General features: G+C 37.8%; 1 protein-coding gene across 1 annotated transcript; it reads left to right on the forward strand.

Moving 5' to 3' along the window:
• The first annotated feature begins 15,419 nt into the window (after positions 1 to 15,419).
• LOC124519152 (thymosin beta-4-like) lies at positions 15,420 to 15,745 on the forward strand. Its single transcript, XM_047089233.1, has one exon. It carries the CDS (start codon positions 15,453 to 15,455, stop codon positions 15,585 to 15,587), a length of 135 nt encoding a protein of 44 aa, XP_046945189.1. The 5' UTR covers positions 15,420 to 15,452; the 3' UTR covers positions 15,588 to 15,745.
• Positions 15,746 to 25,175: the final 9,430 nt, after the last annotated feature.

Genomic DNA, 25,175 nt, shown 5'->3' on the forward strand with positions numbered 1-25,175 from the left:
AATTTATTTTGAAATATGTTTGTGTATTATGTGAGAAGTAGTCCAGTTTCATTCTTGTGAATGTAGCTATCCAGTTCTCCAGACACCAATTATAGAAGTGACTGTCTTTTTTCCACTGGATATTCTTCCCTGTTTTGTTGAAGATTAATTGACCATATATTTGTGATTTCACTTCTGGGTTTCTATTCTCTTCCACTGATATGTGTGTCTGTTTTTGTAACACTACTATAGTAGCTTGATAAATAACTACCACTTTGTAATAACTTGAAGTCTGTAATTCTGGAATTGTGATATCTCCAGTTTTGCTTGATTTATTTATTTATTTATTTCCCAGATTTCTCTAGCCATTTGGGCTCTTTTGTGGTTCAATACCAGTTTCAGAGTTATTCTAGCTGTGTGAGTATTGGTTGTATTTTCACAGGGAGTGCATTAAAAGTGTAGATTCCTTTGGGTGGTTTAGACGTTTTAACAATATTTATTTTCCAATTCATGAGCATGAAATTGCCTTTCCATTAGTTTGTATCATCTTCAATTTCTCTCATCAGTGTTTTATATTTTTCAGAGTACAGGCATTTAACCTCTTTGGTTAAGTTTGTTCCTAGATATATAATGGCATTTGGTGCAGTTATAAATGGTTGTGTGCTTTTTGCACTCTGCTGTTTTGTTTTGGCTGATCTGTCCTTGAGACAAGTCATCTGCAGAGGCTCTCCTTGCCAGGTGCAGGCAGTGTTTGGTCTCTTGCCTGGAGGTGACAAGTTTTTCCTCGGTGTACTTTGGTCTGCTTATGACGTTAGAACTGACACCACTTCCACAGACCTGTGTGGCTTCCCCATTGTGTGGGTCTTTTTCTCTTCTCTCACAGTGTCTGTAGTGTCCTTCACTCCCACATAAAGTCTTGTCGTTATGTTTAGCTGCAGATAATATCTTTGCTCCTCCTACTTTTTCTGATGTAGCCTCTTCTCTACATTTAGTTGTGGTTTGTTCTGCCAGTGTTTTGGCCCTTTTATGGGTTGTTTACACAAAAATGAGTGTTTTCTAGTTGTGTCCATAGCACAAGTTGAGTTTAGGATCCTCCTACTCTGCCATTTTCCCTGAAATCCACAATTAGTTATTTTGAAGAAAAGAAAAAAAAGAAAAGAAAAGAAAAGAAAGAAGAGAAGAGAAGAGAAGAGAAGAGAAGAGAAGAGAAAAAAAGAAAAGAAAAGAAAAGAAAGAAAAGAAAAGAAAAGAAAAGAAAAGAAAAGACAAGACAGCCTCGAGTTCTTTTCCAATAAGGTGATCCAGGTATACTCTGGACTCACTTCCTCCCTTCCACAGCAATTCTACAAACGTATTTAAAGAAATTCCTCCTGAAGAAATGTGGGTTGAGTGAACAGCATCTACACTTCAAAAGATAGAAAGACCATATACAGAATGAAAAGAAAGATGGAGATTTGGTAACAAAGGAACCTCCCACTCCACAATGCTGTGAAATATAGTCAACCAGGACACTACTAAGGGACCTTGAACTAATTTTTCTGCCCTAGGGCAGAAAATAAACACAACTTATAAGTGCACATACAATGTAAAATGATGTGGGGCCATCAATCAAAAGATTAGGAAGAATTCTTGACATGTTTTCAGTGCAAAAGGATGTTTTTATTAAAGTACAGGTACAGGATGAATGGGCAGAAAGAGTTGCACTTCTGATTGTGAGGAGTGACTATCTATTTTTCATTACTTTGGTTAAGGATAAGTAACTCTAAAGAATTTGTGTGTTGAAAATGAGGTTTAAAAGAATTTGTAGGTCTGGCTATTGTCAACATAAGATTACCTTTTATTATCTACTAACACATCAGTCATGAGACCCTTTAGAAATGTCATCTTCTGTATGTTTCAGATGTGCATCTGCAGGACCCATTTTTTTAAGGTAATTCCTTTTGGTTCCATTCTTTCTGCCTTTGTTTTCCTCATCATAAAAGTTTCAGGACTTGAATTTCTACAAATGGTAGAGAAGCTGCTGAAACTGTCTCTGGGATGGAGAGGTTTGTGAGAACCAAGGTTTACATTCTCCTTCCAACTTAACAGCATGGACAGTAGTGCGGTTACCATTTCCTACCCTGTCTGGCAATTAAGTGACTCATGGCTATTATCAAAATGACAAAAGATAATAAGTATTGATCAGAATGTAGACAAAAGTGGATATCTGTGCATTGCTGGTGGAAATGTAAACTGGTACAGCCACTATAAACAAGAGTATGGGAGTTTCTAAAAAAATAAAAAGAATAGAAATAATACATGATTTTACAATCCCAATTCAAGTTTATATCCAAAGGTAGTGAAATCCATATCTTGAAGAATTATATGCACTCTTATGATTATTGCAGCATTACCTGCAATAGGTAAGATATGGAAAGAACCATAATGCTAATCAACAAATGAATGGATGAGAAAATATTGAAAAAGAAAATACTTCCATTTGTAACAGTATGTGGGGAGATTTGGGTCAAAGGCTATAAAATTTCCATTATGCAAGATGAATAAAAGCTGGAGATCTCTTCTACAATGTGAATATTGTTAATGATACTTTATTGTATGCTGGACATTTTCTACAAGGGTTAATCTTAAGTGATCTCACTAGGAAACCAAGAAGAAGGAAGAGGAGGAAGAGGAGGGGGAGGAGGAGGGGGAGGAGGGGTAGAATAAGGAGAAGAAGGAGAAGAAAGGATAAAAAACAAAGAAGGGAAGAAAGAAGGAAGGAAGGAAAGAAAGAAAGAAAGAAAGAAAGAGAAAGAAAGAAAAGAAGACAACTGTGTAAGTTGATGGATATATTAATTAGCTGGTTTGTTGTGATTATTTAACAGTGTATACATATATGAGAACATTAAGCCAAAATTTTATTTATTTTTTACATTAATTTTGGTGAGGTAGATTTTATATATATATATATATATATACATATATATATACTTTTTTAAAAAATACATCCAAATTAGTTAGCATATAGTGCAACAGTGATTTCAGGAGTAGATTCCTTAGTGCCCCTTACCATTTAGTATATCTCCCTTCCCACAACCCCTCCAGTAACCCTCAGTCTGTTCTCCATATTTATGAATCTCTTCTGTTTTGTCCCCCTCCCTGTTTATATTTTATTTTTGTTTCCCTTCCCTTATGTTCATCTGTTTTGTCTCTTTTTTTTTTTTTTAAATTTTTTTTTTCAACGTTTATTTATTTTTTTTTGAGACAGAGAGAGACAGAGCATGAGCGGGGGAGGGGCAGAGAGAGAGGGAGACACAGAATCGGAAACAGGCTCCAGGCTCTGAGCCATCAGCCCAGAGCCCGACGCGGGGCTCAAACTCCCGGACCGCGAGATCGTGACCTGGCTGAAGTCGGACGCTTAACCGACTGCGCCACCCAGGCGCCCCTGTTTTGTCTCTTAAAGTCCTCATATGAGTGGTCATAGGATTTTTGTCTTTCTCTGACTGATTTCACTTAGCATAATACCCTCCAGTTCCATCCATGTAGTTGCAAATGGCAAGATTTTATTCTTTTTCATTGCCAAATAATACTCCATTGTATATATATACCACATCTTCTTTATCCATTCATCCATCGATGGACATTTGGGCTCTTTCCATACTTAGGCTATTGGTGACTGTGCTTCTATAAACATGGGGGTGCATGTGTCCCTTCGAAACAGCACACCTGTATCCCGTGGATAAATGCCTAGTAGTGCAATTCCTGGGTCATATGGTAGTTCTATTTTTAGTTTTTTGAGGAACCTCCATACTGTTTTCCAGAGTGGCTGCACCAGTTTGCATTGCCACCAACAATGCAAAAGAGATCCTCTTTCTCTGCATCCTCGCCAACATCTGTTGTGGCCTGAGTTGTTAATGTTAGCCATTCTGACAGGTGTCAGGTGGTGTCTCATTCTGCTTTTGATTTGTATTTCCCTGATGACGACTGATGTTGAGCATTATTTTCATGTGTCAGTTGGCCATCTGGATGTCTTCTTTGGAGAAGTGTCTCTTCATGTCTTTTGCCCATTTCTTCACTGGATTATTTGGTTTTTGGGTGAGTTTGATGAGTTCTTTATAGATTTTGGATGCTAACCCTTTATCTGATATGTCGTTTGCAAAAATCTTCTCCCATTTTGTTGACTGACTTTTAGTTTTGCTGATTGTTTCCTTTGCTGTGCAGAAGCTTTTTATTTTTGTGAGGTCCTAATAGCTCATTTTTGCTTTTGTTTCCCTTGCCTCTGGACACGTGTTGAGTAAGAAGTTGCTGCGGCCAAGATCAAAGAGGTTTTTGCCTACTTTCTCCTCAAGGATTTGATGGCTTCCTGTCTTACACTGAGGACTTCCATCCATTTTGAGTTTTGAGACTGTTTTTATTCCATTGGATATTCTTTCCTGCTTTGTCAAAAATGAGTTGGCCATACGTTTGTGGGTCCATTTCTGGATTCTCTATTCTGTTCCATTGATCTGAGTGTCTGTTCTTGTGCCAGTATCATACTGTCTTGATGACTACAGCTTTGTAGTATAGTTTGATGTCTGGGATTGTGATGCTTCACGCTTTGATTTCCTTTTTCAAGATTTCATTGGCTATTCGGGGTCTTTTCTGGTTCCATACAAATTTTAGGATTATTTGTTCTAGCTCTGTGAAGAATGCTGGTGTTACTTTGATAGGGATTGCATTGAATATGTAGATTGCTTTGGGTAGTATCAATAACAATATGTGTTCTTCGTATCCAGGAGCATGGAATCTTTTTTCCATTTTTTTGTGTCTTCTTCAATTTCTTTCATAAGCTTTCTATAGTTTTCAGTGTATAGATTTTTCCCCTCTTTGGTTAGATTTATTCACAGGTATTTTATGGTGTTTGGTGCAACTGTAAATGGGATCAATTCCTTGATTTCTCTCTCTGTTGCTTCATTGTTGGTGTATAGGAATGCAACCAATTTCTGTGCGTTGGTTATATATCCTGTGACTTTGCTGAATTCATGAATCAATTCTAGCAGTTTTTTGGTGGAATCTTTCAGGTGATCCATATAGAGTATCATGTCATCTGTGAAGAGTGAAAATTTGACTTTCTCCTGGCCGATTTGGATGTCTTTCATTTCTTTGTGTTGTCAGATTGCAGAGGTTAAGACTTCCAATACTATGTTGAATAACAGTGGTGAGAATGGACATCCCTGTCTTGTTCCTGACCTTAGGGGGAAAGCTCTCAGTTTTTCCCCATTGAGGATGATATTAGCATTGGGTCATTCATATATGGCTTTTATGATCTTGAAGTATGCTCCTTCTATCCCTACTTTCTTGATTGTTTTTATTCAAGAAAGGATGTATTTTGTCAAATGCTTTCTCTGCATCTATTGAGAGAATCATATAGTGCCTGTCCTTTCTTTTATTGATGTGATGAATAACGTTATTTGTTTTGCAGATATTGAACCAGTCCTGCATCCCAGGTATAAATCCCACTTGGTTGTGGTGAATAATTTTTTTAATGTGTTGTTGAATCTGCTTGGCTAATATCTTATTGAGGATTTTTGCATCCATGTTCCTCAGGGAAATTGGTCTATAGTTTTCCTTTTTAGTGTGGTTTCCGTCTGGTTTTGGAGTCAAAGTAATGCTGACTTCATTGAAAAAGTTTGGAAGGTTTCCTTCCATTTCTATTTTTTGGAACACCTTCAAGAGAATAGGTGTTAACTTTTCCTTAAATGTTGGGTAGAATTCCCCTGGAAAGCCATCTGGCCCTGGACTCTTGTTTTTTTGGCAGATTTTCAATTACTAATTGTAGTTCCTTATTGGTTATGGGTTTGTTCAAATTTTCTATTTCTTCCTGTTTCAGTTTTGGTCGTGTATATGTTTCTAGGAATTTGTCCATTTCTTCCAGGTTGCCCATTCTATTGGTTATAATTGCTCATAATATTCTCTTATTGTTTTTATCTCTGCTGTGTTGGGTGTGATCTCTCCTCTTTCATTCCTCATTTTATTTAATTGGGTTCTTTTTCTTTTTGATCAAACTGGCTAGTGGCTTATCAATTTTGTTAATTTTTTTCAAAGAACCAGACTCTGGTTTCATTGATCTGTTCTGTTTTATTGGTTTCAATAGTATTAATTTCTGCTCTAATCTTTATTATTTCCTTTCTTCTGCTGTTTTCGGGTTTTATTTGCTGCTCTTTTTTCAGCTCCTTAAGGCTTAAGGTTAGCTTGTGTATCTGAGATCTTTCTTCTTCTTTGAAAAGGCCTAGGTTGCTATATACTTTCCTCTTATGATCGCCTTTGCTGCATCCCAGAGGTTTTGTGTTGTGGTGTTATCAATTTCATTGACTTCCATGTACTTTTTAATAACCTCTTTAACTGCTTGGTTAGCCCATTCATTCTTTAGTAGGATGTTGTTCAGTCTCCAAGTATTTGTTACCTTTCCAAATTTTTTCTTGTGGTTGATTTCGAGTTTCATAGCATTGTGGTCTGAATATATGTGCGGTATTATCTCAATTTTTTGTACTTACTTAGGGCTGATTTGTGTCCCAGTATATGGTCTAATCTGGAGAATGTTCCATGTGCACTGGAGAAAAATGTATATTCTGCTGCTTAGGATGAAATATTCTGAATATATCTTTTAAGTCCTTCTGGTCGAGTGTGTCATTCAAAGCCATTGTTTCCTTATTAATTTTTTGATTAGATGATCTGTCCATTGCTGTGAGTGGGGTGTTGAAATCTCCTACTATTATGGTATTACTATCAATGAGTTTCTTTATGTTTGTGATTAATTCATTTATATATTTGGGTGCTTTCACAATTGGTGCATAAATGTTTACAATTGTTAGGTCTTCTTGGTGGATAGACCCCTTGATTATGATATAATGCTTTTCTGCATCTCTTGATGCAGTCTATTTACTTATTTATTTATTTATGAAATTTTGTTCATTATTTATTTATTTTTGACACAGAGAGAGACAGAGCATGAATGGGGGAAGATCAGAGAGAGAGGGAGACACAGAATCCGAAGCAGGCTCCAGGCTGTCAGCTGTCAGCACAGAGCTGGATTCAGGGCTTGAACTCACAGACCATGAGATCATGACCTGAGCCAAAGTCCAACGCTTAACCAACTGAGCCACCCAGGCACCCCAGTCTTTATTTTAAAGTGTATATTGTTTAAGTATAGCTACCCGGCATTCTTTTGTTGGCCATTAGCATGATAGATGGTTCTCCATCCCCTTACTTTTAGTCTGAAGGTGTCTTTAGGTCTAAAATGGGTCTCTTGTAAATAGAATATAAATGGATGTTGTTTTCTTATCCATTCTGTTACCCTATGTCTTTTAATTGGAGCATTGAGTCCATTGACATTTAAAGTGAGTAGTGAAAGTTATGAATTTATTGCCATTATGATGCTTGTAGAGTTGGATTTTCTCGTGGTGTTCTCTGGTCCTTTCTAATCTTTGTTATTTTTGATATATATATATATATATATATATACACATATTCATATTTTCTCCCCTCAGAGAGTCCCCCTTAAAATTACTTGCAGGGCTGGTTTAGTGGTCACAAACTCCTTTAATTTTTGTTTGTCTGGGAAACTTTTTATCTCTCCTTCTGTTTTCAGTGACAGCCTTGCTGGATAAAGAATTCTTGGCTGCATATTCTTCTGATTCAGCACACTGAATATATCCTGCCACTCTTTTATGGTCTGCCAAGTTTCTGTGGATAGGTTGCTGCAAACCTGATCTGTCTTCCCATATGTGTTAGGGACTTATTTTCCCTTGCTACTTTCATGATTCCCTCCTCATTCCCTCATGATTCCCTCCCTCAGTATTTTCTGAATTGGACTATGATATGCCTTGTTAATGGTTGGTTTTTGTTGAATCTAATGGGGGTCCCCTGTGCTTCCTGGATTTTGAAGTCTCTGTCTTTCCCCAGGTTAGGAACATTTTTCGCTCTGATTTGCTCACATAACCCTTCTACCACTATTTCTCTCTCTTCCTCTTCTAGGACCCCTATGATTCTGATGTTCCTTTTTAATGAGTCACTGATTTCTCTAATTCTTAAATCGTTCTCTTTTGCCTAACACCCCCTCTTTTTTTTTTTTTTGCTTCATTATTCTCTATAGGTTTATCTTCTATATTGCTGATTCTCTGTTCTGCCTCATCCATCCTTGCTGCCGCTGCATCCACCCATGATTACAGCTCAGTTATACAATTTTTTAATTTCATTCTGGCTATTTTTTACTTATTTTATCTCCACAGAAAGGGATTCTAACCTATTTTTTACTTCAACTAGTATTCTTATTATCGTGATTCTAAATTCTGGTTCAGACATTTTGCTTGTATCTGTGTTTGTTAAATCACTGGCTGTCATTTTTTGTGCTCTTCCTTTGGGAGTGAATTCCTTTGTTTTGTCATTTTGAAGGGAGAAAGGATTTAATGAGGTAGAAAAACTGAAATTAAAAAAAATATAAAGGTAAAAAAAGTTAAAATTAATAATTAAACACACACACACTCAAAAATTGAATACATGATACTGGATCTTAGGTGTGTTTTGGTCTGGGTGTTGAAAGTGGTTTGACAGATGAGAGAAAAATAAAAGGGGGGGAAGGGGAAGAAAAAGGAAATCGTTTCAGAATTTGAAAAAATAAATACACTGAAGTAGACTAAACTGAGATGATGAGGGTAAAATAGAATTTGAAAAAAATATACACAAAAGTAAAGAATATAGTAGAAAAAATTAAAGAAAAATATTTTAATAAAATTAAAAATAAATGCGATTTTTTCTTTTTCTGTGTTCAAGAAAAAAGACAAAAACAAAAAAGAGAAAAAACTGAGAAAAAAATTTTAAAAAATTGTGAGGATAGTCAGAAGATGGCCGCATAGGAGGACGCTGGGCTCACCACGCGTCCTGCTGATCACTTAGATTCCACCTACACCTGCCTAAATAACACAGAAAACCACCAGAAGACTAGCAGAATGGAGTCTCCAGAGCCAAGCGCAGACCAGAGGCCCACAGAAGAGGGTAGGAAGGGCAGAGAGGCGGTGCGCACTGCACGGATTGGCAGGAGGGAGCCAGGGCTTAGGGGCAGCTCGCCAGCCAAGCAGAGACCCCAAGTCTGGCTTGCAAAAGTGGAGGGGCCAGATGGAGTGTGTTCCGAAGCAAGTGGGACTTAGCATCTGGGAGGTCATAAGTTAACAGCTCTGCTCCGAAAGCGGGAAGGCTGGAGGACAAAGGGAGGGAGAGTTGCTGAGCTGCGGGACTACAGAGCTCAGTCTGTCGGGGAACAAAGGTGCTCGCCATGCCATCTCCCTCGCCCACCCCAAGCCAAAATCCCAAAGGGAACCAGTTCCTGCCAGGGAACTTGCTCTGCACAAACACCCAACGCTGTGCTTCTTTGGAGCCACCCCTCTGGCAGCAGGTCTGACTCCCTCCTGCTGCCACAAGGCCCCTCCTGAAGTGGATAACTGAAGGAGAAGGAGCTAAGCCTGCCCCTCCTGCCCCCATGCACCTTGTCTCCCCACCCCAGCTAATACGCCAGATCCCCAGCACCACAAGCCTGGCAGTGTGCAAGTAGCCCAGACGGGCCACTCCACCCCAGGTGAATCCTGCCCCTAGGAGAGGGGAAGAGAAGGCACACACCAGTCTGACTGTGGCCCCAGCGGTGGGCTGGGGGGAGACATCAGGGCTGACTGCAGCGCCGCCCACCAACTCCAGTTATACACCACAGCACAGGGGATGTGCCCTACAGGTCCTCACCACACCAGGGACTATCCAAAATGACCAAGCGGAAGAATTCCCCTCAGAAGAATCTCCAGGAAATAACAACAGCTAATGAGCTGATCAAAAAGGATTTAAATAATATAACAGAAAGTGAATTTAGAATAATAGTCATAAAATTAATCGCTGGGCTTGAAAACAGTATAAAGGACAGCAGAGAATCTATTGCTACAGAGATCAAGGGACTAAGGAACAGTCAGGAGGAGCTGAAAAACGCTTTAAATGAGATGCAAAATAAAATGGAAATGACCACGGCTCGGATTGAAGAGGCAGAGGAGAGAATAGGTGAACTAGAAGATAAAATTATGGAAAAAGAGGAAGCAGAGTAAAAGAGAGATAAAAAAAATCCAGGAGTATGAGGGGAAAATTAGAGAACTAAGTGATACACTAAAAAGAAATAATATACACATAATTGGTATCCCAGAGGAGGAAGAGAGAGGGAAAGGTGCTGAAGGGGTACTTGAAGAAATTATAGCTGAGAACTTCCCTGAACTGGGGAAGGAAAAAGGCATTGAAATCCAAGAGGCACAGAGAACTCCCTTCAGACGTAACTTGAATCGATCTTCTGCACGACATATCATAGTGAAACTGGCAAAATACAAGGATAAAGAGAAAATTCTGAAAGCAGCGAAGGACAAACATGCCCTAACATATAAAGGGAGACCTACAAGACTCATGACTGATCTTTCTTTTGAAACTTGGCAGGCCAGAAAGGATTGGCACGAGATCTTCAATGTGTTGAACAGAAAAAATATGCAGCTGAGAATCCTTTATCCAGCAAGTCTGTCACTTAGAATAGAAGGAGAGATAAAGGTCTTCCCAAACAAACAACAACTGAAGGAATTCCTCACCACTAAACCAGTCCTACAAGAGATCCTAAGGGGATCCTGTGAGACAAAGTATAAGAGATGTCCCTACAAGCATGAAACCTACAGACATCACAATGACTCTAAACCTGTATCTTTCTATAATAACACTGAATGTAAATGGATTAAATGTGCCAACCAAAAGATATAGGGTATCAGAATGGATAAAAAAAAACAAGACCCATCTATTTGCTGTCTACAAGAGACTCATTTTAGGCCTGAGGACAGGTTTAGATTGAGAGTGAGGGGATAGAGAACTATTTATCATGCTACTGGAAGCCAGAAGAAAGCTGGAGTAGCCATACTTATATCAGACAAACTAAACTTTAAATTAAAGGCTGTAACAAGAGATGAAGAATGGCATTATATAATAATTACAGGGTCTATCCACCAGGAAGAGCTAACAATTATAAATGTCTATGTGCTGAATACCAGAGCCCCCAAATATATAAAACAATTACTCATAAACAGAAGCAACCTTATTGATAAGAATGTGGTAATTGCAGGGGACTTTAACACTCCACTCACAGAAATGGATAGATCACCTAGACACATGGTCAATAAAGAAACAAGGGCCCTGAATGATACATGGGATCAGATGGACTTGACAGATATATTTAGAACTCTGCATCCCAAAGCAACAGAATATACTTTCTTCTCGAGTGCACATGGAACATTCTCCAAGATAGATCATATACTGGGTCACAAAACAGCCCTCCATAAGTTTACAAGAATTGAAATTATACCTTGCATACTTTCAGACCACAATGCTATGAAGCTTGAAATCAACCACAGGAAAAGTCTGGAAAACCTCCAAAAGCATGGAGGTTAAAGAACACCCTACTAACGAATGAGTGGGTCAACCAGGCAATTAGAGAAGAAATTAAAAAATATATGGAAACAAATGAAAATGAAAATACAACAATCCAAATGCTTTGGGATGCAGCGAAGGCAGTTCTGAGAGGAAAATACATTGCAATCCAGGCCTATCTCAAGAAACAAGAAAAATGCCAAATACAAAATCTAACAGCACACCTAAAGGAAATAGAAGCAGAACAGCAAAGGCAGCCTAAACCCAGCAGAAGAAGAGAAATAATAAAGATCAGAGCAGAAATAAACAATATAGAATCTACAAAAACTGTAAAGCAGATCAACGAAACCAAGAGTTGGTTTTTTGAAAAAATAAACAAAATTGACAAACCGCTAGCCAGGCTTCTCAAAAAGAAAAGGGAGATGACCCAAATAGATAAAATCATGAATGAAAATGGAATTATTACAACCAATCCCTCAGAGATACAAACAATTATCAGGGAATACTATGAAAAATTATATGCCAACAAATTGGACAACCTGGAAGAAATGGACAAATTCCTGAACACCCACACTCTTCCAAAACTCAATCAGGAGGAAATAGAAAGCTTGAACAGACCCATAACCAGCGAAGAAATTGAATCGGTTATCAAAAATCTCCCAACAAATAAGAGTCCAGGACCAGATGGCTTCCCAGGGGAGTTCTACCAGACGTTTAAAGCAGAGATAATACCTATCCTTCTCAAGCTATTCCAAGAAATAGAAAGGGAAGGAAACCTTCCAGACTCATTCTATGAAGCCAGTATTACTTTGATTCCTAAACCAGACAGAGACCCAGGAAAAAAAGAGAACTACAGGCCAATATCCCTGATGAATATGGATGCAAAAATTCTCCATAAGGTACTAGCAAATCGAATTCAACGGCATATAAAGAGAATTATTCACCATGATCAAGTGGGATTCATTCCTGGGATGCAGGGCTGGTTCAACATTTGCAAATCAATCAATGTGATACATTGAATTAATAAAAGAAAAGATAAGAACCATATGATCCTGTCAATCGATGCAGAAAAGGCCTTTGACAAAATTCAGGACCTTTCTTAATAAAAACCCTTGAGAAAGTCGGGATAGAAGGAACATACTTAAAGATCATAAAAGCCATTTATGAAAATCCCACAGATAACATCATCCTCCATGGGGAAAAACTGAGAGCTTTTTCCCTGAGATCAGGAACACGACAGGGATGCCCACTCTCACCGCTGTTGTTTAAGATAGTGTTGGAAGTGCTAGCATCAGCCATCAGACAACAAAAGGAAATCAATGGCATCAAAATTGGCAAAAATGAAGTCAAGCTTTCACTTTTTGTAGATGACATGATACTATACATGGAAAATCCGATAGATTCCACCAAAAGTCTGCTAGAACTGATACATGAATTCATGTTGCAAATGTTGCAAAGTTGCAGGATACAAAATCAGTGTACAGAAATCAGTTGCATTCTTATACACTAACAATGAAGCAACAGAAAGACAAATAAAGAAACTGATCCCATTCACAATTGCACCAAGAAGCATAAAATACCTAGGAATAAATATAACCAAAGATGTACAAGATCTGTATGCTGAAAACTATAGAAAGCTTATGAAGGAAATTGAAGAAAATATAAAGAAATGGAAAAACATTCCCTGCTCATGGATAGGAAGAATAAATATTGTCAAAATGTCAATACTACCCAAAGCTATCTACACACTCAATGCAATCCCAATAAAAATTGCACCAGCATTCTTCTCGAAAGTAGAACAAGCAATTCTAAAATTCTTATGGAACCACAAAAGGCCCCAAATAGCCAAAGTAATTTTGAAGAAGAAGACCAAAGCAGGAGGCATCACAATCCCAGACTTTAGCCTCTACTACAAAGCTGTAATCATCAAGACAGCATGGTATTGGCACAAAAACAGACACACAGACCAATGGAATAGAATAGAAACCCCAGAACTAGACCTACAAACGTATGGCCAACTAATCTTTGACAAAGCAGGAAAAAACATCCAATGGAAAAAAAGACAGTCTCTTTAACAAATGGTGCTGGGAGAACTGGACAGAAACATGCAGAAGGTTGAAACTAGAACACTTTCTCACACCATTTACAAAAATAAACTCAAAATGGATAAAGGACCTGAATGTGAGACAGGAAACCATCAAAACCCTAGAGGAGAAAGCAGGAAAAGACCTCTCTGACCTCAGCCGTAGCAATCTCTTCCTCGACACATCCCCAAAGGCAAGGGAATTAAAAGCAAAAATTAACTACTGGGATCTTATGAAGATAAAAAGCTTCTGCACAGCAAAGGAAACAACCAACAAAACTAAAAGGCAACCAACGGAATGGGAAAAGATATTTGCAAATGACCTATCAGACAAAGGGCTAGTATCCAAAATCTATGAAGAGCTCACCAAACTCCACACCCGAAAAACAAATAACCCAGTGAAGAAATAGGCAGAAAACATGAATACACACTTCTCTAAAGAAGACATCCGGATGGCCAACAGGCACATGAAAAGATGCTCAACGTTGCTCCTTATCAGGGAAATACAAATCAAAACCACACTCGGATATCACCTCACACCAGTCAGAGTGGCCAAAATGAACAAATCAGGAGACTATAGATGCTGGAGAGGATGTGGAGAAACAGGAACCCTCTTGCACTGTTGGTGCGAATGCAAATTGGTGCAGCTACTCTGGAAAACAGTGTGGAGGTCCTCAGAAAATTAAAAATAGACCTACCCTATGACCCAGCAATAGCACTGCTAGGAATTTACCCAAGGGATACAGGAGTACTGACGCATAGGGGCACTTGTACCCCAATGTTTATAGCAGCACTCTCAACAATAGCCAAATTATGGAAAGAGCCTAAATGTCCATCAACTGATGAATGGATAAAGAAATTGTGGTTTATATACACAATGGAGTACTACATGGCAAATAGAAAGAACAAAATATGGCCTTTTGTAGCAACGTGGATGGAACTGGAGAGTGTGATGCTAAGTGAAATAAGCCATACAGAGAAAGACAGATATCATATGTTTTCACTCTTATGTGGATCCTGAGAAACTTAACAGAAACCTATGGGGGAGGGGAACGAAAAAAAAAGCGGTTAGAGTGGGAGAGAGCCAAAGCATAAGAGACTCTTAAAAACTGAGAACAAACTGAGGATTGATGGGGGGTGGGAGGGAAGGGAGGGTGGGTGATGGGTATTGAGGCGGGCACCTTTTGGGATGAGCACTGGGTGTTGTATGGAAATCAATTTGAGAATAAATTTCATATATTGAAAAAAAATTGTTTGAAAATTTGAAAAAAGTGAATACACAGTAGTAGACTAAAATAAAATGATGGAAGTTAAATAGAATTTGAAAAAAAAGTACATAAAAGCAAAAATATATAGTAAAAAATTTAAATAAAAATATTTTTAACAGAAATTGAAGGTAAAAATGAGGATTTTCTCTTTCTGCTTTCAAGAGAAAGAAAAGAAATGAAAAAGAGAAAAAAAAGAAAAAGAAAAAATTAAAAGGAATTTGTTTGAAAATTTGAAAAGGTGAATACTGTGGGAGGCCGGGCCCCGGTGCCAGGCTGAGACTGGGTTGAGCAAAGGCTTCCTGTTGACTCAGCCAACCCGGTGGTTCCCCCTCCCATTCCCCCCACTTTCAAGGGCATACGAAAGCCTTGTCAAGGCTGAGAAAGTTAATTCCTGAAGCCTGTGTTCTGTGGGTGTTGGCAGTAATGTTACCTCCCCTTTTTCTACCCCGGGTCAAATAGAAACAAACATGGGAACTGTGTTTGCTAGCAATCTATCAACAAGGTCTTGCTGTGACCCGTTTAGAAAGTTCACAAGGTACACAGAACTAAATGTTTTGGTTGGCAGCAATCATGTGAAACCTGTTTATTCTTAGAATGGCCTGACCCAGGCATTCGGCGGTGGCCACTGTGCAGATCGGACTTCGCTCGCTCGTGCACCTCGCTCCGTTTCCTCTGCAACCATGTCTGACAAACCCAATATGGCTGAGATTGAGAAATTCGATAAGTCGAAATTGAGGAAGACAGAAACGCAAGAGAAAAATCCGCTGCCTTCAAAAGAAGCGATTGAGCAGGAGAAGCAAGCAGGCGAATCGTAATGAGGCGTGCGCCGCCAATATGCACTGTACATTCCACAAGCATTGAATTCTTATTTTACTTCTTTTAGCTGTTTAACTTTGTAAGATGCAAAGAGGTTGGATCGAGTTTAAATGACTGTGCTGCCCCTTTTCACATCAAAGAATCGAGAACTACTGACTACGAATGCCAAGCCTTTCATCTCTGCCTGTCTGGCTGGCAGCAAAGGAAAAGAACTTGCTTTTGAAAGAAGATGGGTAGAGACTACCATTGCTGGTCCAAGGTGACCTGCAGGCTGTGAAATGTAGTTTAATCACAGTGCCAGTTTTTTCTTCACATGATTTTAATTATTGGAATGTACAATTTTTTAATATGCAAATAAAAAGTTTGAAATGTGAAAAAAAAAAAAAAGAATGGCCTGACCCATAAGAGTCTTGATATAAAAGATTGTGTACAGCAACAATAAAGCCATCACTTGGGCCATCAGCCCAGGGGACCCTCCTGTTCCCAAACTGTCTTCTCTTCTCTCTTTTTTTCTTACATTCCCCTACCCTCAGGACCCTGATCTCGGTGTTTGTTGCGCCGGTCGCAACAAATACACTGAAGTAGACTAAAATAAAACGATGGAAGGAAAATATAATTTGAAAAGATTTACAAAAGGAAAAAATATAGTAATAAAAATTAAAGAAAATATTTTTTAATAAAAATTGAAAATAAAAATATTTTTTTGTCTTTATTCAAGAAAAAAAATAAGTTTAAAAGAGAAAAAAAGGGGCGCCTGGGTGGCGCAGTCGGTTAAGCGTCCGACTTCAGCCAGGTCACAATCTCGCGGTCCGTGAGTTCGAGCCCCGCGTCAGGCTCTGGGCTGATGGCTCGGAGCCTGGAGCCTGTTTCCGATTCTGTGTCTCCCTCTCTCTCTGCCCCTCCCCCGTTCATGCTCTGTCTCTCTCTGTCCCAAAAATAAATAAACGTTGAAAAAAAAAAATTTAAAAGAGAAAAAAAAAGAATGAAAATTCAATAGATGAACCTGCTAACAGTTTGAAATAGGACTGAAATTAGTTTTCCCCTAGAAGTCAGTCTATGTAGCGCTTAATAGTCCATAAACCAAGCCAGCGGTGAGACTTGTGTTCTTGAAGAGTGAAGTTGGCCCAGTTGGGCAGGGCTCAGTGTAACAACTCCACTCTCCACTACATGGCGCTACTAGCCTACTGGGGTGTATTGTGGTGCTTGTAGGTGAGTATGCGCAAGCCCAGAAGCAGTGAAAATGGCTTCTTCCAGCCACCCAGTTTGTTCTCCCAGATCAGCAATCGTGCACCCGTAGTCTTCAGCTTTCATCCACTGCCTGCTTTTTCACTCTCCGTGACCAGGCCCCAGGCAGTACCTCTCTCCCAAGTTTTGTCTCAGACGCAGCTGTTTTCCCTGGCCCTTTATGTCAGAAGGACTGCGGCTTTGACCGGTTCTGCCCGTCTGTGGGAGGGTCTTACCGAGCAATGGCCGAATGAGCAATGGCCGAATGAGCAATGGCCGAATGAGCAATGGCCGAATGTCAGCTGCACCCAGGAATGCTTGCTGGACCCTGCTGCTGCCGGTGCCCCGAGACTGCAGCCAGGTGCCAGCCCGCCCCAGAAAAAGTTCATGAGATAGTGTAGCAGCAGCGTTTCAGGGATTATGGAAAATCACAACACACACCTGGCACCAGGCTTCACCCTTAAGGACCTTGTTCCAGCACCAGCGAATGTGGCGTTTTCTGTGGTCTGATGGGACCAGGTGGCTTCAACAGTCTCTACCAAATGTCCTACCAGTAGTGGAACCACTTTTCCCTGTGTAGCCCTAGAACCTCCCGGACCCCAGTCTGTTACTGGGGATTTGCTGTTCCCACCAGAGCATGGCCAGTTTTCGAGCTATGGAGCTAGAGCCTTTGCGCTCCCCTTGTTTACAGTCTTAATGGAATTTAAACCCTCTCCTTTCTGCTTTCTCCCTTTTTAGTTTAGTCCCCGCAGCTGTTTCCAATTTTCCACTTTCTCTCCAGCTGCTTTTCAGGAGGGATTTTTTTCCCGAAATCTCCCCCCCTCCTTAGTCTGCTTCCTCTCTCCACCTGCAAAAGCAAATCCTTACCCTCAGGGGCTGGCTGCTCACTCCCCAAATTCACCTCTCTGCACTGCATGCCTGCTGAATTCTGTGGTTCAGGTTGTACAGATTGTTGTGTTAATCCTCCAAACAGTTTTCTATGTGTTTAGGGTGGTTTAGTGTTGTTCTGGCTGTATTTCATGGACACGAGACACACAAAAGACTTCCATGCTGTTCCACCATCTTGGCTCCTCTAAGTGGTACATTTTAAATATATACAACTTTTTTTGTCAAGTATACTTCAATAAAGCTGGAAGAAAAAACAAGGGTTAACATAAGGTTGTACAAGATAGTGTAACTGGATACTTAAGATGTGCTTTGCATAAGTCATCACTGAGCAATAGGTGTGACATTTATCATCTTTATTATCACCATTCTAGTGACATCAAGAAAGTTGCCATCAAATTATTTTTATCGACACACTTGATATGTCTATATTTATCAGCAGCATTTCCCAAATTATTTCTATGTACCATTTCTGGTTTTTTTTCACAAAGTATCTTCAATTTTGAATGTAGATATTATTATTGCACTTGAAGCTTAGTTATATACAAATTTAAAAGACAAAATACAAAAGTTAATCACAGAAAGCAGTAAAATTAGGCACAATTCAAATGAAAAGTACTGGATAAGACTTCCAGTATTTCTATGAATATCTAAATTATTTCTAGATGTCCTTTAATGTTAGAAAATATATATCTGTTTAGATATATATTGCATTTATATGTAATTTCTGTGAAACAGATAAGTTCAGTATTGTCTTTCTCATAAGTTCAATTTTATATTTTTGTTAACATTGAGACAAAGAGTAATTTAATTAGAAATAAAAGATTCATATAAATCCATTGTTTTAATTTTTTTTTACATTTATTATTTTTGAGAGACAGAGAGATGAAGCACAAGTGGGGAGGGGCAGAGAGAGAAGGAGACAGAATCTGAAGCAGGCTCTGAGACCTCACCACAGAGCCTGACGTGGGCCCGAACTCACAAACTGCAAGATCATGCCCTGAGCCGAAGTCAGATACCTAACTGACTGAGCCACCCAGGCACCCCTCATATAAATGAATTCCTTTAGAATATATGAGAACTACTAAGTTTGCCCTAGTAATCATGTAACCACTGTGCCCATGAGCAAAAATAACTCACAAAGAAGAAGTGAAATATAGGCTTTCATTTTAGAAATAAATAAATCACAGGAATAAAAACACAGCCGAAGGAATATAGTCAATGATATTGTAATGGCCTTATATCTGGACAGGTGGTAGCTATACTTATGGCGAACAGAGCATATGTATACACTTTTCAAATTAATATATTATATACCTGAAACTAATGTAATATTGCGTATCAACTATACTAAAATTAAAAAAAAACTTAAAAATAATATATGTACTCAAGAAAAATTCAAGTGAGGAAATGCAAATTCTACTCTGTACAATTGTTATTTTGGATTTTGACTCTTATGTGTTAGTTTTTTTCTTTCTAATTTTTTTTAGTGTATTTATTTATTTTGAGAGACAGAGAGAGCAGGTGGAAGAGGGGCAGAGGAGAGAGAGAATCCGAAGAAGGCTCCACACTGTCAGCCCAGAGCCTGATGAAGGGCTTGAACCCACAAGGTGTGAAATCAGGACCTGAGACAACATCAAGAGTCAGACGCTTAACTGACTGAGCCATCCAGGTTCCCCATGTGTGAATTTTGTTTCTTACATATAATATGTCCCCAATTTTAAAGATCACCTTACAATTATAATTATTTAATTCAAACAGCAATCCAAACAGCCAGAGCATTAATGCAGTGGAATCAACATATATGTGAACACATCACATGCTCTACTCCTGGAGAATATACCTCATGTTACACATATAATATTAAAGTGTTACAACTAGCTACCATTCCCCATGTCCAGAGGATTCACCACAGGCTCTCAGGACAATACATCTTATCTTCCTCAACAAATACAATTTTCCTTTCAAATGCAATTGTTTCTGAAAAGATATTGCTATTATTACTGACAAATAAATTCTTTTCACAAATGAAGTTCCCTTTGCATCCATGTATATTTAAATTTAGTATATATTTTTTCACACAGAATTATTTTTAACGTGACCATATCTTCCCACACATCATATAACTTAGTATAGACCTCAGTCTTATTCAGCATAAATCCAGGAAATAAGTTTATAGATACTATCTGTCTTGAGTTTATTATCAACATTACTATGTTTCATTGCTATTTTACAATAGTTTATCAGGAATCACACCAATTATTTCCAGGATTTTATAATGATATAATTTTTAGGTTTAAAGAGACATTTTTTTTAAGTACACAAGTGTTAAGGCAAGTGATTCATTTTGCAATTGTACAAAAACACACACACATAACACACGATCATTTAAATCCATTTCAGTCCAATGAAATGTACTTTTTAAAATAACCTGTTAATCTTCATGAGGTCCCAATAGTTCATTTTTGCTTTTAATTCCCTTGCCTTTGGAGGTGTGTCAAGTAAGAAATTGCTGTGGCTGAGGTCAGAAAGGTTTCTTCCTGCCTTCTCCTCTAGGGTTTTGATGGTTTCCTGTCTCACATTCAGGCCCTTTATCCATTTTGAGTTTATTTTTGTGAATGGTGTAAGAAAGTGATCTAGTTTCATTCTTCTGAATGTTAATGTCCAGCTCTCCCAGCACCATTTGTTAAAGAGACTGTCTTTTTTTCCATTGGATATTCTTTCCTGCTTTGTCAAAGATTAGTTGGCCATACTTTTGTGGGTCCAATTCTGGAGTCTCTATTCCATTGGTCTGTGTGTCTGTTTTGTGCCAATACCATGCTGTCTTGATGATTACAGCTTTGTAGCAGAGGCTAAAGTCTGGGATTGTGATTCCTCCCGCTTTGGTCTTAAAAACTGAGAACAAACTCAGGGTTGATAGGGGGTGGGGGAGAAAGGAAAGTGGGTGATGGGCATTGAGGAGGGCACATGTTGGGATGAGCACTGGGTGTTGTATAGAAACCAATTTGACAATTAATTTCATATAAAAATATAACTATGATTATGAAAAATAAAATAACCTGGTTAGTGATATGCCTTAATATAGCAATTGTTTTTTTTAATTGTTTATAAATAAGATTTCTTAAATAATTGTAATGAAATTCTTTCAAGCACTTGGTGAAGAGTCTCAACTCTTATGTGATAAAATAAATGTACAGTTAGGACATGAGCCTTCTGTTATCTTCCAGTTTTACAACATCACTAGATTGAATAACTGACAGTGGTCATATGAACAGTTATTTTTCTAAGCAGACCCCTATGACTACTTTTCAAACAAATGTATATACTCGTCACCTATCTCAGCACTTGTCATTTTAGATAATTTCATAAAGACTCAGGAACAGCCATGATTGTCATGCTTCTTTACCTAGACATTAAAGATAAGACTTCTCTTGTGTATGTGTGTTAACTTGGGAAAGTCCAATAAGACTTAAATAATATAGGTTAAGTCACTAATAGCTGAAGATGGCTTCAGGCCAAGATTGGAAATGAGTTCTTATCATTTATTTACAAGTTTTCTGATGTGTATTAGGGGTCAATTTAGTGGGGAATCAAAGTATATTTTTCATATTCTTCCAATATTATTATATCTCTAAACATATATGGAGCCATATATTTTATATATTGTTATTCAGTAATTGCATAAGAATAGTCTGTAAAAAGGCCACCTGGGTGGCTCAGTTGGTTAAGCATCCAACTTCAGCTCAGGTCATGATCTCACAGCTCCTGAGTTGATCTCAGGGTAGGGCTCTGTGCTGACAGGTCAGAACCTGGAGCCTGTGATGGATTCTGTGTCTCCCTCTCTTTCTCTGCCCCCCCTCTGCTCACTCTCTCTCTCTCTCTCTCTGTCTCAAAAATAAATAAACACTAAATTTTTTAAATTATCTGTAAATATATTAATTTCTTTGCCACTTTGAAGGATATTGGCTAGAAAATTTTATACACTATAATAGAATATGATGAATATAGTATAAACACATAAGTAGAAATTCTTATATTATCCCATAATAATTAGGAATGATACTTATTTTTGAGTTTTTCATTTTAATTAGAAATTACTATTAAGTTATAAAATATATTTTGCATTTTAATAGGAAATAAAATGGCATACTACTGTTTTGATAGGCTACTATTTACATAACATTCAATAATTCATTTTTTATTGCAGATAAGCCTTTAATTGTTCTTAGGTTTCCTGTGATTTTCAGTACTTTCACCAGTGATATGTTTACTTGAGAAGGAGTACCTCCAATTAGTTTAGAGTTTTTTTTATAACTTATTTTTTTGGTGATAAAATATATAAAACACAAAATTGACAATTTTAACCATTTTTGACTGTACAATTCAGTGAAATTAAGTACATTCACATTTTTGTTCAATCATGGTTATGATGCCTTTATAGAATATTTTCACCATCCCAAACTGAAGCTTTTCATCCTACAATTCGGCTAACAATTTTTTGTATCAATTAATTTGCCAATTCTAACTACATAATAAAAGTGGGAAAACACAGTATTTTCCTCTTCTACCTGAATTATTTCTCTCAGAAAAATGTTCTCATGTGTTTTACCTCTTTTATGATAATAATTATTATAAATGATAATATAAATATAAAAAATAATTATCATCATCACCATTATGCTTATTATTAGTTATTTTAAATTCCAATGTAGTTAACATAGAGTATTATATTATTTTCAGGCATACAATATAGTGATTTTTCAGTTCTATACATTTTCCAAAGCTAATCATACCAAGTGTACTCCTTAATCTCCGTCACCTGTTTCAATGATCTAACCCACATCTCCACTTTGGTAATCATCAGTTCTCTATACTTCAGAGTCTATTTCTTTGCTGTATCAATTTTTTCATTTATTTTGTTTCTTAAATTCCACATATGAGTGAAATCATATGGCATTTGTCTTTCTCTGATTGACTTCTTTTGCTCAGCATTATACTCTCTAGCTCTACCTATGTTTCACATATGGCAAGATTTATTTTTTATGGTTCTGTAATATTCTATTGTGTATGTATACATGTCACTTCTAATCCATTCATAAATAGATGGACATTTGGGATATTTCTACAATTTGGCTATTGTAGGTAATGCTACTATAAACATTGGAGCACATATATACCTGCGAATAAGTATTTTTGTATTGTTGTGTAAACACCTAGAAGTACAGTTGCTGGATGATAGTGCAGCTCTATTTTTAACATAATGAGGAAACTCCATACTGTTTTCCAGAGTAGCTGAACCAATTTACATTCCCAAAAACACTGTAAGAGGGTTCCCCTTTCTCTACATCCTTGCCAACAACTCCCGTTTCTTGTGTTGTTGACTTTAGTCACTCTGACAGTGTGACGTGATATATTATTGTAGTTTGTATTATATTTTCCTGATGATCAGTGATGTTAAGCATCTTTCATTTCTCTTGTCCATTGGTGTGTCTTCTTTGGGAAAATGTTCATGTCTTCTCATCTTTTAATTATATTTTTAGGTTTTGGGGTTTTGAGTTTTATAAGTTATATTTTTGGGATATAAACCCTTTATCAGACATGTCTTTTGCCAATATCTTCTCCCATTCCATAGGTTGCGTTTTAGTTGTGCTGATTGTCTCTGCTGTGCAGAATATTTTTCTTTTGATGAAATCCCAATGGTTTATTTTTGCTTTTGTATCCCCTTGCCTCAGGAGACATAGCTAGTAAGAAGTGACTAAAGATGATATCCAAAAGGTTACTGACTGTATTATCTTCTCGGATTTTAACAGTTTCCTGTCTCATAAATTTAGGTTTTTATTCCAGTTTGTATTTATTTTGATGTATGGTAAAAGAAAGTAATCTTGTTTCTTTCTTATGCATGTTTCTGTCCAGTTTCCCCAATATCATTTGCTGAAAAGGCTGCCCTCCCCCCATTGGATATTCTTTCCTGTTTTGTCAAAGATCAGTTGCCCATATATTTGTGGTTCCATTTTTTTTATTCTGTTCCATTGACTTATGTGTCTATTTTTGTGTGAGTACCAGACAGTCTCCATCACTACCACTTTGTAATATAACTTGAAGTCTGAAATAGTGTGGCCGCTAGATTTGCTTTTCTTTTTCAAGATTGTTTTGTCTATCTGGGGTGTTTTCTGGTCTCATACCAACTTTAAGAATGTTTGTTATATCTCTGTGAAAAACGCTGGTGGTATTTTGGTAGTGATTGCATTAAATGTATAGATTTCTTTGGGTAGTATAGACCTTTTAGTAATATTTGTTCTTCCAAACCATGAGCATGGGATATTTTTTCAATTTCTTTGTGTCATCTTCAGTTTCAGTTTCAGTCATCAGTGTTTCATAGTTATTAGAGTACTGATCTTTTACATCTTTGGAAAGGTTTTCCCTAGATATTTAAAGGTTTCTGGTACAATTATAAATGAAACTGATTTGTTGATTTTTCATTCTGCTGTATCATTATTGGTATATACATTGCAACAGATTTCTGAACATTGATGACTTATGGTGTGACTTTACTGAATTTATGTATTATTTCCAGCATTTTTTTTGATGGAGGCTTTTGAGTTTTCCCTATACAGTAAGATTTCATATACAAACAGTGAAAGTTTTAATTCTTCCTTGATTATTTGGATGCCTTGCGTTTCTTTGTGTTGTCTGATTGCCATGGCTAGGAATTCCAATACTATTTTTTAAAAAGGGGGTAAGAGTGGACATCCATGTCTGGTTCCTGAGCATAGAGGAAAAGTTCTCAGCATTTACCCACTGAAGATGATATTAGCTGTGGTTTTTCATATATGGCTTTTATCATGTTGAGCTTTGGTCCCTCTATTCTTACTTTATTGAATTTTATCTTTTAAATCAAGAATGGATGTTGTACTTTGTCAAATGCTTTTTCTTCATCTATTGAAAGTATCATATGGTTGAAATCCTTTCTTTTATTAATGTGGTGGATCAATTTGGGGAGAAGCCATGATGGCGAACAGCATGGAGGTTTTTTGTGTTTCTTGCATCCATGAAATATAGGCAGACCAACACTAAATCATCCTGCACAGCTAGAAAACTGATCTGAGGATTAACACAACAATCTGCACAACCTGAGACAGATTTCAACAGGGACATGGTGCGGAGTGGTGAAATTGGGGAGAGAGAAGCCACGGAGGACAGGGAGCCACTCTTGCCTGTGGAAAGAAGACAGAGATGGGGGTGTGGGGAGAATACTGGAAAAGCACTCCTCCTCAAAATCAGCTGGAGAAAAAGTGGAAAATTGGAAACAGCCACAAGCACTGAACTAAAAAGGGAGAAAGAAGAAAGGAGAAAGGAGAGGGTTTAAATTCCATTAAGACTATAAACAGGGGGAGCATGGAGTCTGAAACTCGGCAGCTCAATACGTGGCAGTGCTCTGGTGGGAAGAGCAAATTCCCAGGAGCAGAATGGTGTCTGGG

This window comes from Lynx rufus, unplaced genomic scaffold, assembly GCF_022079265.1.
Source record: "Lynx rufus isolate CCGP_SWC_20201006 ecotype Redwood Valley unplaced genomic scaffold, mLynRuf1.p SCAF_1, whole genome shotgun sequence".
Taxonomy (NCBI): domain Eukaryota; kingdom Metazoa; phylum Chordata; class Mammalia; order Carnivora; family Felidae; genus Lynx; species Lynx rufus.